At 42.2% G+C, this 14270-nt stretch overlaps 2 protein-coding genes across 3 annotated transcripts in view; both read right to left on the bottom strand.

Moving 5' to 3' along the window:
• The window catches only part of tmem145 (transmembrane protein 145), a 51158-nt gene extending 44224 nt beyond the window's left edge, over nt 1-6934 (bottom strand). Inside the window, exon 1 of the mRNA XM_030393567.1 lies at nt 6677-6934. Within this exon, the coding sequence (XP_030249427.1) occupies nt 6677-6787 (111 nt within the window). The 5' untranslated portion in view covers nt 6788-6934. The remainder of the gene's footprint in view (nt 1-6676) is intronic.
• A 2270-nt stretch (nt 6935-9204) lies between these two features.
• The window catches only part of lipeb (lipase, hormone-sensitive b), a 33179-nt gene continuing 28113 nt past the window's right edge, over nt 9205-14270 (bottom strand). For both annotated transcript variants that reach the window (XM_030393851.1, XM_030393852.1), the window contains one exon: nt 9205-13984. In XM_030393851.1, coding sequence (XP_030249711.1) covers nt 13586-13984 — 399 coding nt within the window. In that variant the 3' untranslated portion in view covers nt 9205-13585. The remainder of the gene's footprint in view (nt 13985-14270) is intronic.

Here is a 14270-nt window from a genome sequence, read left to right as displayed (position 1 = left end):
AACAGCAAATTATGATTATACTTGGCACAAACAAGGGGCCTTATTAGGGATTCACAATATGTAACTGACAATAACCTGCTTCTCATGGCCAATATCAATAAGATAACCATACATTTCACATTTTGTATTTTAAACAGAAGCAGAGACGGATGATTTAATACTCCACAGCTCTACTAAGTCTTGTTGTACTAACACTCTAGACTTTCCCTCCTCTCTTAACACTTGCAGAACATGTATTGGAAATTGAAAACCTGTTGTCCTCCTCTGAAGCTGTAAAGAAAAACAAACGTCCACACCGGCAACAACGTGTCTACATCTACACAACACTACACAACGCATCTGCTGCATTTTTTCTTCTCTAAGTTTATTGGCAGATCACAAACCAAGTGTGAAAATGCTGCACTTCTTTAGTCAATGAAAGCTATTTGGAATCATGTCATCAACTCTATTTATTGGCCAGATAATTGGCTGGATAATTTATTGGTCTGAATTTTATCGTGCATTCCTGGACCTCATTCAGTACCATGTCGACCACAAGCACAGGCACGTGGTTTCATTTATACAAAATAAATACAGTTCAAACTGCAATCACAATGTTGGTCAGAAACTGCCACGATCAGTTGATAAAGCGATTTAGCTGTCGACAGAGGGAGTTGGTGTTAACATTGCTAGCACAGGAGCTTTGGACCAGGTGGTACCGGGGCTAGCTCGTTAGCGTGCTAACTTCATCAGCATCTCTGCAACACAATACATGGACGTCATACTGTCCTAACTGCTATTCATTTACATTCTGTTTATAAATTTACTTTTTGAATGTTTTCAACTGAAAATCTTACTTATTGCCACTTTAAATGAAGCAGGTGAAGAGCTTTTGGGGTTCTGGACTTCTGGCTAGACAAAAGAAGCAATTTGAAGACGTCACATTGAGCTCTGGGAAATCAGCAGATTAATCAATAATATGAAAAATCATTTATTACAGCCCTAATTGGAAACAGAGGTTTAACAAACCGTTAAAGCAAACCAGCAAATGTAACCGAGCAACAGCTCAGGCCGTCCTGAGGTCAGACAAGGACTTTGCTTTTGTAAAAGTTTAACATCAGTCTGCGGCAAACTAGCACAGCTTTAGAGACACTAACACAGGGCAGCCAGGCTGAAGCACAATGTGGATTTACTGCCTTGCTCAGGGGGTCCTGTGCTGTCAGCTGTGAGTTTTTTTATTTTGTTTCCCAGAGCTGGATTCAATATGCCGACCTTCCCCTGACCTTAAAGCTGCTACCGAGGGACGTTTTATCAGTGACTCCACACGAGCCACTAAAGCCAATTGTACACATCGACCAGCCTGAATAAAGCTGTTGACCAGCCTGAAGCACCGATGCCTTTGGATAACTTTGCTTGTGTTTCTCTGTTCGGCTCCAGCCGCACCACAGGTTTCAGCAGCTCATCCCTCCCAGTGTGGTAAATTACGTTTGTCAATTTACAGCTCTGCACTAACGCTGCCCTCACCTCTGCAGACACTGAAAGCTACAGCATCATGGGATTAAAGGGGAGTGTGTGTGTGTGTGTGTGTGTGTGTGTGTGTGTGTGTGTGTGTCTGTGTGTGTGTGTGTGTGTGTGTGTGTGTTTGTAAATGCGTGAGAGGGGGTGTGCATTAGAGTTGGGGGACGACCTTGGGGTAGAAAGGCACGAGCACGAGTGATGTAGTGTTAACAGAACACACCAAGTGCGCGCTCACACACACACACACACACACACACACACAATATCAATATGTCAAGTCAGGTGTTGCCTGACGTCATTTGAGAGCTCTGATGTTTTGCCTAGGTTGTCAAATGGTCCTTGAGCGGTTCAAAAGCAAGAAGAGCGAGGCAAGAAAAAACAACTTCAAGGTTCAAGAAAAATCTTTTGAGGTAAGAAATAGGCATTTTCTTTCCAAAAATACAGTAAAACCACAACAATGAGTCCATCAATCAATTAATAAATCACTAGAAAATCCATCTTTAAATATTTTGGCAATTTTTTCAGTAATCTTTCAAGGAAAATTGCCAAAAATCCACAAGCATCAGCCTCTAAAATGTACATATTAGCATTTTTATTTTTCAAATAGCCTTTTATGATAATGAGCCAACTATATTTGAGAGCTGGAACAGTTAACGGATATCAAATTAATGTCCAATCATTTTGATAAATAATTCTTAAATGTGGATACTTTCTGATTTCTTGAGTAAACTGAATATTTTTGGTTGAGGAAGTCAACTTGGGAAACACTTTTTTTCACTATTTTCTAGACCAAACATCTCGAAACTCGACTGATCAGCAAAGCGAGTATTCATTGTTCTTCAACTTTTTAACTTTATTCCCTTAATTTTAACACAAATATCTGAACTTATTGCTCCTTATATATTCAGAACAGGCTCGTTACTTTCCATTCAATGCATTTGACGGGAATTGTTTTTATTTCATGTCATTGCACGCCGCCTTCCCAAATTCACAAGACTGATTCGAACCTACCAGAGCATATCACGTACAGCAGACGTAGCAAGAAGAAGCATGCAGAGAGGGAGACTCAAATAGGGAGAAAAGGCGTGATAGTGTCTCGTATATGCAGATACCCTGCAGCCATCTGCCTGGATTTTCTCATTTTGTCAATTCTTTGCTGCTCCAGAGGCTTTACCAACCAGAAATGTCGGTATTTGACATCCAGGGAATGAACAATGAACCATCAACTTTCTTTCTGCTGCATTTAGGAACATCTCGGATAAATCCCACTGATTCTACCTTTAAGTTTAAAAGTCTTCGAATTATGTTAATACGATGGGAGGTTCAGTTAGCTATGCACATAAATGGCTGGTGTAAAGTTCCTTCAGAGTTATACATTCTACTTTTATACTTTGAGTACATGTCAGTGCCTGTAATTGGATTACTTTTACGTTCTACATAATTAAAGACTGTGTGTATTTTTGCCACATCTGAAACTAATCCTTTGTTGCTGCCCAAGTTTGAAGACAAACAAACTAAAACATTAATCAAGAAAATAAACAATGAAAATAACTGTTAGTTGCAGCCCTATGAAACAGTTTGAATGCGAGATTTATCTATTATGTAAAACCTATTATTTGCATCCTTATATAACAAGACAGGTTGAACAAAACTATATATTTTATTTGCTGCAGAGGTAAAGAGAAATTGATACACTCCTACTCACGAGCAGGAGACTCACACAAACACACACACACACACACACACACACACACACACCTGGAAGTTGCCCAGTGCAACCTATTGCCGGCCACTGAGCAGCTCCACTGGAGCAGGTGCAGATTCAGCGCTGCCTTCAAGGGCATCTGAACAGCCATGATGGATGGTTGAGTGACTCCTGTTCAATTTATCCATTCAGATCCCCCGTCGTCATCCCGGGGATTCAAACCGGTGACTTCAATCTCTCAGTTCTTGCCGCATTTTTTTTTTTTTTTTTTTTTAGATTTACTGTCGTCACAGTTTGGGGAATGTGAGCCCAACAAGTCGGTGAGCAGGAGTGGGAATTAAAGCTTGTTGGCTCAAACTGCCTGGTGTCTGATAGATTCTGTTCTCTGTTTTCTGTGGAGGGGAAACAAGTAAGGTGATCTACAAGTAAGGTGATATAGCGGTGCTCAGTGGCTGAGAGTTCCAATGTTTTTTTGCTGTCAAGTTGCATTTTGGCAAAACAAGAAAATCTATGGTGCAGGAAACACCTGAGTGCGCATGTTGGCGCAAAATGTTCGCACCGTGTTTCAACAGAGGGAAATTTCTAAACATGTGACCCTTCTTTCTGTTTATTACAACAACATTTAACAACCATTACAATGTGACTGGAGCCAAAGCGTGCAACAACATAATTCCCTCCTCATCAATCATGCTGGTCACAAAGCCGAAGGTATCAACACTTGAGGACGCGAATGAAAGAGATTTACAGGAGACCTGTTATGCTTTTTCGGCTTTTTCCTTTCCCTCAGTGTGTTAAAAAGGTGTCTTGTCCATGTAAAAGGTCTTGAAAGGTAAAAAAAAAAAAAAGTAGTCTACACAATTGGGAGCTACTCTCTCCTACAGAAAACACTGCTCCTGAAGTGCCCGAAACATCTCTTCAGTAGTCTCGTATTTAATTCCGGTGACATCATAATGTCACCATGTCACACATTTGCATCATTTCTATCTATATTCACAGCAGAAGCGAAGCTAACTGGAAGCCGACCATGAACATGACAACAACACAACAACATGACAGAGCCGACCAGAGACACTGTGAGAGACTCCTCTGTTGGCTCAGGTGTGTGTGAGCTGGCCAATCAGACCTGACTGGGTATTCAGAAGGAGGGGCCTTAAAGAAACAGGGGCTAAAACAGACAGAGGGAGAACACAGAGCTGCAGCTGGGACAGTGTGAGAAAACTGATGCACTTTTTGAGCATTAAGCGTGTAAATCTATTCTAGTATTATCCCAAAATACCTCAAAATGAGCATAATACGTCTCCTTTACAATTCAATAATAACTATTTTATCATTTAGTCATGGAGCAACAGTAGAGAGGCAACTCGAGGATGTCAGTTTGTCATAAAACTAATCAAGTGTTAGACCAAAAGACTACACACCCAACAGTGAAGTGACATCATTTTGTTTAACGCCCATAACCAAAAAACCTTGTGGAGCCGTTCCTGACTCACTGACTCACATAATCCCTGCTGTCAGTGTGGCAGACTTGTTGTGATTTTCACCTATTTTTCAAACTTCTTCGGTGCCGAGGAGATGGCCACGTCAGTGTTGGTGACTAATGTCACATGCTCCTCCCCTCCGTCCTCGCTGGTTATGATGTAAGACTGATGTCTTGTCCTTCTTTCTCTCAGGTGTAACTACTTCGGTCTCATCGACACTAAATCAATAAGAGGAGGTGGGAACTAGTCTCTCTCTCTCTCTCTCTCTCTCTCTCTCTCTCTCTCTCTCTCTCTCTCACTCTCTCTCTCTCTCTCTCTCTCTGTGGTCAAGCTTTTGTTTTCTTTTGGGGTTATTCGATGGGTTCGTGGAGCTATTTTTGCAGCTTTATTTTAGTTTGTTAGTGACGTGTTAAGGGTAGAGGCTAAGCCACCGCTCCGACGGGTGGCTGCCCTTCTTTGGTGCATTCTGGTCGACCCATCAGTTCATCGTTTTGAATTTATGAGTTATTTCTAGTTGGTTTGTGGTTTGTTGAATAAACTTTTAAACATTATTCTAACTGCAGCTGAACTCATCGATTATGTTAGACCTCTTTTAAGTTGAAGCCTATCCAGGGGATTGTAGCAACGTATATCGAGCAAGACAATTAAGCAGTTTTCCACAAAACTTAATGGCATTTTGCCAATTTTAACAACAAACTGTGACTTTCATGACTTGAAATAATTTGGTGGTTTTTAGCTTCTCGCATGTGAAATTTGGCTGCTCCTCTATGATTTACATGATTCTCGACAGACTTGTCAGGCAAACAAAGAAATCTACACACATCAGCTTTAGCTCTGGGAAACAGCTCAAGTGTCATACGTATTCTTTCTTATTTTTGTCCTGTTTGCGAAACATTAATTTCATTTGATGATGACTCTGAGTCATCCAGGTCATGGCAATAGCTGCACTTGTTTCAGCTTCTTGAGGACGTTAAGCTCTCATCCAAGAGGCTTCTTCACAACTCTGTCTGCCTCCAATATAGAATTTTGAATTAATTCTTACTTTTCACAGCATGGTTTGAATCTCTGGGCACAGCTGACTTCACAGACTGAGAGGTCAGCTGTGCCCCCTGTTGCTTCACAGACACAAATAAGACCCCTGCTGCATGTGTTTCTGCAGAAATCCCACCAGAATTACCACAATGTCCTGCACGAGGATGAATCAGGCTTATTTGATGGCAGGGTTATGCAGCCTACTTTGTCTGCACAGTGGCCCGTCTTGCTGAACTCACAAGAAGAAATGGTAGCGATCGGCACTACAAACTTGATCCACGAACTCGAGAGACTAGCAGCAGGGGGTGGGTGAGGAACACAGCAGGTGGCAGCCTCATGGAGCACAAGAGCTCCGTGCATCTTGCCCAGCTGCACATTTTCAACATGTTCAACTCGGAGGAGATGTCGGCTGCTGGTGTGTCTGTCCCCTCAAGAGGACCCTCCACACAATCCAGCGCTGAGCCCCAGAACACAAACCATATGACGCACACCTGTAACGGCTTCTCAACACAAACACGAATCTCATTTACATTTAAGCGTGGCAGAAACACCACGCACGTTTAAAAAAAAAAAAAAAAGCGTTTGGTTTTTGAAGATGTGCGACCGCAGCTGGGCGAGCTGGATTGTTTTGCGGTGGACTGGCGGGATGCCGCTCAGCGGGGCTACAGTGATGCCAGAGACTGTAATGAGGGTGAAATATACGCCGCAGATGACACACGCGCAGATGGCGCGCAATTGCACGGCGGAACAGAGGTGAGTGCGCTTCACGCGGCGGCGCGTGGACATCCGAGGCAAGTTAAAGGTGGATTTTCGGGCACAGGCTCTCCGTCTGTGTGTCGGTCTGCCCGCGGCACAGTCACAGAGACACCTGCGTAGTCGAGTCCCCTTTCCCGCTGCTCTCGGTCTGTGACGGTGTCATTGTCGCAACTAATGAAAAGAGCCAAATGAAGCCGGCAGCGCTCACCTCTTTGGTGTTGACGATGCCTTTGACGTATTTCCCGAGGACCGAGTCCGCGAAGAAGACGCAGGACAGCACGGCCAGGCACAGGAGTCTCTCCCCGACCCTCACCTCCATCTTTCTCTCTCCCCTGCTGTCGCTCGTCTGCTCTCCGGGCTCTCCACGAGCCCTGTCTCTGAGGCGGGAGCGCGCGAGGAGGAAACGGCTCGGGCACGGAGCGCGTTCTCGGCGGCGCTTTCACTGTCTGTGGCCCCCTGGAACAGAGGATGCTGTGTGTGTGTGTGTGTGTGTGTGTGGTTGGGGAGGGTTAACAGAGTGCGCGCTCCCGCTTTCCGCTCGTGCCTCTGAGAATGCGACACGTCCACACATTAAAAAATGCCATCACTGATTGCAATCATGTTTTCATTAGAGGTCACACACCTTTAATGAAGAAGCGCCGAGACAGATGATACCTGGCCTCCTGACGCACATTACTGCATCACTGATCACCGGCGTACATATCAGCAGGGATGTTATCTAATTGCCGCATCAACGCCGACTTTCCTGAAACTATGTCACTTTTCCTGCACTCCTGTCCTGTAGATCAACACACCAGTGGAAGGAGCACTCATGAAGGTTTGATTAAAGGGGCAATGTGTCATATTTATAGTTTGAAACGTTCAAAAATGAACAAAAAATGCGAGGAGATTAAAGTTTTTTATGTTACGTCAATAAAAAACTTTATGACCCCTCCAGTTTCTCTCATGCGACCTTATTTCAGAAAAGCTCTGTATGGTAGTGAATGAAGAGAGACAAATCATTTTACCATCGCATTTGAATCGTGTCATGAATCACATATATGATGTTTGTCAGTTTAAAAGATCATTTTGCAAGTCAACAAAGTCACAATTTGTCTTAAAACTAGTGAAATATAAGACTGAAGGTACGTCATTATAAAGACTACACAGCCTACAGTGGCATGAGCGACGTCAACACATTGATCCTGTGACTTTAACCCTGTAGAGCTGCTCCTGGATATTAGCAGCTCACATACTGATGAACTCTCCTTTCATTTGACTGCAGTTGTCATTATGAGCAGATTTTTTGACATTTTCATCTTTATCAGTACCTTTTCTGTGGCGAGCTGGTGGCCATGCTGGTGTTGGCGATGTGTGTTGAGCGACGCGATGAAGTCCACGGAGCAGTTTAACACAAAATTAGATTATATTTTACTTTGATTATGACAAAAGGCGACTTGATTGACTTCGAAAATGATTTTTTAAACGTTAAAGAGAACTGAAGTCATGGCCCTCTCGGTGGACCCCACGGAAACTTATTTAGGACAAACTTTGTATAGTAGTTAATGGAGAAAAGACAAATAATGTTTTAATCCCACTTGAATTGTGTCATGAATCACACACACGTTTTTTAAAATCAAAAAAATACTTTTCGAAGTCAATATAGTAAAATATCATCTAGTTTTGTGTTGATCTGCTCAGTGAACTTCATCGTCATACTCAGCACAGGTCACCAACACCAGCGTGGCCGCCAACTCAGCTCAGAGAAGGTACTAACAAAGATGAAAAATCACAATACATCTGCTCATACGGACAACTGCAGTTATGTGAAAGGAGTTTGTCATTTCTGTGAGCTGTTAATATACAGGAGCAGCTCTACAAGGTTTAAGTTACAGGTTTTGGTGACAGATGAACAAGACTTTAGCGGCTACTCTGGTGATATGCTGCCCCCATGTGGTGGGAGTATGAACTCAACAGGTGGCCAATTTTTACTTATTGCACCTTTAAGCTATTACAAGCACTGTGTCAAATACTTGTAGGTAATACAAGTATGTATGATATGTGCTTTCAAAATAAAGGAATTACTGAAATCAACAGAATTTACTTTATATATCAAAAGTATTATATTTGTAAGTATACCACTGGACCACATGTATGCCACATGTCTTGTCATCTTACTGCTGTAGATGCTCAAAGGGGAGCCAGTTTTACAATGTCTATATCATTGGGTTGTTAATCCACATAAAACCATATTTTATAACCTTGGTGTGTTTAATCCTCATTCGCAAAATAGCTAAAGCTGCCAGATAAAATATGATGGAGTGTAAATAAATCCTTGCCTCTGAAATGTCTGTGTTGGAATATGAATATGAAGTAGCATCACAGCGGTTACTTTCCATTTTCTCTGTGCACACCAGCAATGATAAATGAATAATACAGAGATGTCTCTGCATTGTGTATTTTTTTGGGTTTGATCTGACACTTTTGTTTACAAAAGGTCAGCTTTGTAACTGACCTTTCCCTGGGATAGGTCCTGACTGAATCAAGATATTGGCAAAATCAATTAAGAGTTTTTATTATCAAACACAATCATACATCAAAAACCATCAGATATATCCAGAATATCTGGCCAGATAGATCACTGACAAGCTCTATTTTTTTTTTTTTTAAATCCTCAGTGACTTTTCGTTAACCTTTAGTTTGATCAGCGCAAAGGAAAGGTTAATTCATGAGATAAAACACGACAGAACAGCAGGCTCATGGGAGAATATATTTATTTAGATAAAAATCAGCAAAAGGAAGACACCAGCCTACTCGCAGTGATTCTGAAATTACATGTAAGTATGAAACCTGCAAAGAAAATGCAGTCCAACTCAATCACTCTGCAATCAACCAGCAATCAGATGAACAAATCTGAAAGTTAAAATATCTACATGAATCATATAATGTTTCATATACATTCTTTTTTATTCACAGGTTTGCACTTGCGGTGTTTTGAACAAAAGAAAATTAAAAAGTAAAAAAAACAAGTAAACTTAAAACACCTTTGTTTTCCAGTCTATGGCTTGTTTTCTTTTAAAAGGCTAATCATATTCTACATCAGAAATGCATTTTACAATGCGGAGCGATTTGCATACGGAGTGCAGACGGGCTATGACACTGGCTAGCACCTGCATTTTCAATGATGCCAGTTAACAGCAAACACTAAACAGCGAGGACAGACATCTTTATGGAAGCAAATAAGCGCTGTTAATACATAAATTTTTTTCTTCTTCCACAGCCTGCTGTTGTATAATACCTTTTGTTCGCAAGTGGAAAAATACATACATTTACTAAAATGTGTGAATTAAGATAAAATAACAAAATATTTCTATAGCTACAGATCTTTTTTCCTTTTCTTTTTTAACACAAAAACTTTGCACCTTGACAAACTTGAATTTGTGATAATTTTTCAGATTCGAGCATGCATTTTTTCTTCACAAGCACGCAAAAAGGTGACATACAACTGCAGGCTGTCAGATCATATGTGAGCATCATTTAACAAGCTCAAAATATCAATGAACCTCATTTGCTTCCAAACAGTCGTTACAAAACTCAGGCTGCAGTCAGGCTAGAGTCTCTGGTTCTGCTTGGAACTTCGACCACAACTGTAGGAAGTCTGAACGACAGATCACGTGAGTGTATCTCGCTTGGCAACATTTTTGAGGAGCAGTTGACATCAGTTGAAGACACTGACGCAACTGTGAAATAATTTTGTTTCCAGGAACAGTGTTATCATAGCAGTCCATACACCACAATCAGAGTCCACCCTTGAGGTGATTCGAACATATAACTATACAGCAATAAACAACATTTTACCATACATGTGGGATGTCTGACTGATCAAAGATCAAAGTGTTTCTGGTTTGGAATCATTTCTGAGGAGCAGCTGATTACAGTTGAACTCACTGACACAATTGTGAAAGAATCATATTCAATCTTAAACATGTTTTATATAGCTTGGTATGATAACTATGAAGTCCAGCCTTGAGGTGATTCAAACACAGCAATACAATAATAAAAAGACTGAAGACTGAAAACAAAAAATGGCGTGATGCTGGTGTGTTACTGCATAGTTTTACCTAAGACCTCGTCAATAAAGCAGCAAGCTCATGTTTGTAGCAGCATTGCACTTTGCATTGCACGTCACCGAAATCAGCATGGAGCCAGGAAGGAGCTCCAACGAGAAGAGTTTTCGATGAGTAAATCTGTGGAGGTATGCTGTAATACCTGATAATTCAACCACCAAAGAAAAGCAGCATTAAACTGAATGACTACACAAAGTTTGGAAAATGTGTGATTATAAAGTTGTTCTGTGGATGGTCGAGAAACAGACACACTAATTAGGCAGCAACGCTAATTGAAACAACACAAAATCAAACATTTCAGCTCAGAACTGAAGGCAGCATATAAGCAGAGGTGGAACCATGAAACTGCCAGTTGAGTTTGGGAAACTATAACACTGAGCAGAGAGCCCATCTGGTGTTTTGCACAGATGAGTTTGCAGCGCTGGGTCAATCACCTGCACTCAGGTTAGACTGATGCATGAGTGGTCAGTCATAAAGGACAAGAGGCATATGGAATAAAAAAACAAGTTGGTGAATTTTTGAGTTTTCTAGTCGCTCATAATTTATACAACAAAGTGCAAATGACCAGTCAACCCTGCAGGGCTTCACAGGCGGTGGTGTTTTCAGTACTGATTTCTTCATCACTCTATGGACTTCAAAGACAACAGATGGATGACAGATGATTAATACTGTGAATAGTCTCTTGACTGTAAAGTGCCATTCCTGTCTTTATGTGAACACAAACAACGAGGGCACGCTCCTGTGAGAGCTCATGTTTCTCGATCATGTGAATGAGCACATGCAAACACCACTTGAGTCACACACACAGGCACCAGTACAGAAATAAAAATGTACAAGCTCTAGCTTAAAATACACTTGCATGGATCGACAAATCAAAACTGCAAAAGTGCAGAGTGAGCATAAACAGCGGCTAGTAAAGCAAGTACAAACTTCAGCCCAGCATCTCCGAGAGGATGAGTGTATTACTTTCTTCCTCTTCACGGCCCTGGTTCTCTCCATCAATCTGACTAAAAATATTGCGGTAAGTACTGCGAGCTGACAGAAGTGAGCATGGGCTAATCCTGTAGCATGACTTTGCTGCTGAAAATCCTGCTCTTCTACGGGGGGAGGATTTCGCACTCGGAGCTTCAGCTAAATCCTATTCATCACACAGCATCCCTTCTCGACAGACTTGGCAACCCTGGTCCTGCTACCAGGCAAGGGCAGGACAGTGCCAGCATTGTTGGCTTCTATATTTAGTTGGACCTGATCGAGGAACTGACCCTCCGAAGGACATTTTCGTGTACTTCAAAGTGCTTCGGTGGCAACATGCTCAGAGGAGTGTCCAAAACAAAGTCATGAATGTAATGGTGGGGAGCAAAGAAATCTGGACCACCGTCCACTTTCAGTCGGCCAAACACAAGTTCAGTGGCTTTTACACAGCACTCCTACAAAATCTTTTCTTGCTAAGGGTCCTGGAGCTTTGCCTAAAAGCCTCCGATTTGTAGTAAGAGATTGTCTGGGAGGAAAGACCCTGGCTGAAGAGAAGTGGTATTTTGACACATTGCATACTGTACAGAGACGGAGAGTGAGCAATAACGCCTGGCAAGGAGTGGGGACGACCTGGGAGGAAATCAGCGAAGTGGAGTTTAAAATGCGTATTGATAGCTCAGGGTGGGATGCCCCTTTCTCTCGCACTCAATTCTTGAGGAGAGCAAGTGTTTCCAGTCTTAAAATAATAAAGCTATATTGCCTCTTTCAGACATCCGAGAGATCTAAGTGTTTCTAAAAAGACTTCTTTAGGTGGGAACCAGGCTTTCAAGCATGTACTTGTCTTCAGAAAATAATGTATTTCAGTGCATCTTCACAAAATTCACTGTAACAATCACTAAAATGCAATGTTTGCATCAGAACTATCAACACTATAAAAAAACACCAGGCGGCATCTAGACGGCGCACTGTGCTCCTGCATAAGATTCTACACTTTATCCCATCGGTATGTATTACTACAAGTAGGATATGAGATTAATCGGAAAGGCAAGGTATGTCGGAGCAGCTGTGCCAAAGAAGCAGAGGTAAATATTGAACACATTCACAAATGTGGAAAAAAAAAATCGCACAAGATTACATTAAACAAACAATATAGTGTACAAACCAACAGACAAACTTGTCATGATTCAAGGATTAGAATACAGCAATAGAAAAAAAAAAAGATATAAATAACACAAGTAATACTACTGCATAGGTTTATAATATGATTAAAAACTGTAACAGAATCTCAAAAAACAAGTGAATCAATTCATCCAGTTTAGGGCCCGTCAGTCTGTTGTGTTTTAGCTCTGTAATTCTATTTGGGAGAGAGTCAACAGAGTTACTATCCACAAAGCGGGCTGTATTGACTGCCAAACTGGCGTAATGGAGAACACAATGTGGAGTTATTAAGTGTGATTTAGAGTGCTCCGTAAAGGACAAGTGGCCATTTCGATTGGGATGACTCTATACAGAAGCATATAGTGTTCCTACCACTGTCTGATTGGGGCCTCAAATGACTGCCGTGGCCTAGATGAATCACCCATTCAGGCCTCGTCTCAAGAATCTTCTGCGCTGCTTTATGTCCAAGTCTCAGCTGCCTAACGGCAACTCTGTTAAGTATGTGTGCTGGGTGTGTGGGTGAGTGCTTTGATCTAAGTAGCTGCTAAATTACCATTTTATTCTAAAACATGACTGTCTTTGTGGGTGTGTTCGTTTTGTCTGGCAGATTTGTATCAGCGCAGGATGCTGCACTGACGAGCAGCAAGAATTGTAAAGCAGATAAAGTTTTATTGCATTGCTTGTCTGTTTTTTTGTCACTCAAAATCCAAACAATCTCTTAGAATACCCCAACCTCCTCCCGCCTTCTGTTTTTTTTTTGTTTTAGGATACTTCCTCTCTCCCTTTTAGGCGTTGCACTGCCTAAATCTGTCTGACTTTCATTTTCTCTTTCTCTCTTCACTCCTTGGGTGACTGCAGTCTTTTCTTTTATAAAGCCTTATTCAAGGTCCACCAGAGTCTGTGTTATTCTGGGCCGCCACAGCAACTAAGCCCTCCCCATCAGCAATTTTAGCTCCTTTCCCGGCTGTAAGCTCCACTCCCTCAATGGGGCCAACATAGAGAGTACCTGCCTCCCCAGAAGAGGCCGACGCACCCCTATCGGTCCGTTCCAGCTTGCGGTGCTTGCGTGGCTCCGGGGGTGTGTCGGACTGGGTGAAGACAGCTCGAATTCTCTCCACGCAGACGTTGGCAGCTTCCCTCGTCTCCCTGGAGAGCTGCGATAGGCTGAGAAAGCCATGGGGGAGGTCGTCCACCACGCACAGAGTGACAGGCTGGTCTATGTTCCTCAAACGCTTGGCAAACATCACAGAGTCATCCAGCATGGGGTCTAATGCACAAGCCTGAGAGGGGGAGTGAGGGGGAGAGAGGGGAAGAGAGGGGGAGAGAGGGGGGTATGGTGAAAAGCAAATTAGGATTCCCTTCAGACATGTCAAGAATCTTAATTAAGGGATGAAGAAAAGGAAGCCAAGCGTCCCAGCTTCGCTTTTGTCCCTGCTTTCTTTACATTCTCGCTGACTCACTCCAGCCACTTTAAAATCAGCACCAATTTCCCCATTTTCATATTAACACCCTTCTCACATGAGAGAGCAGGCAGGCTTCATCTCCCCTCCCAATCTCTCCCATCAC

Source organism: Sparus aurata, chromosome 17, assembly GCF_900880675.1.
Source record: "Sparus aurata chromosome 17, fSpaAur1.1, whole genome shotgun sequence".
NCBI lineage: Eukaryota > Metazoa > Chordata > Actinopteri > Spariformes > Sparidae > Sparus > Sparus aurata.
The sequence above is the reverse complement of the archived record's forward strand: the minus strand, read 5'-3'. Positions and strand labels throughout refer to the sequence as shown.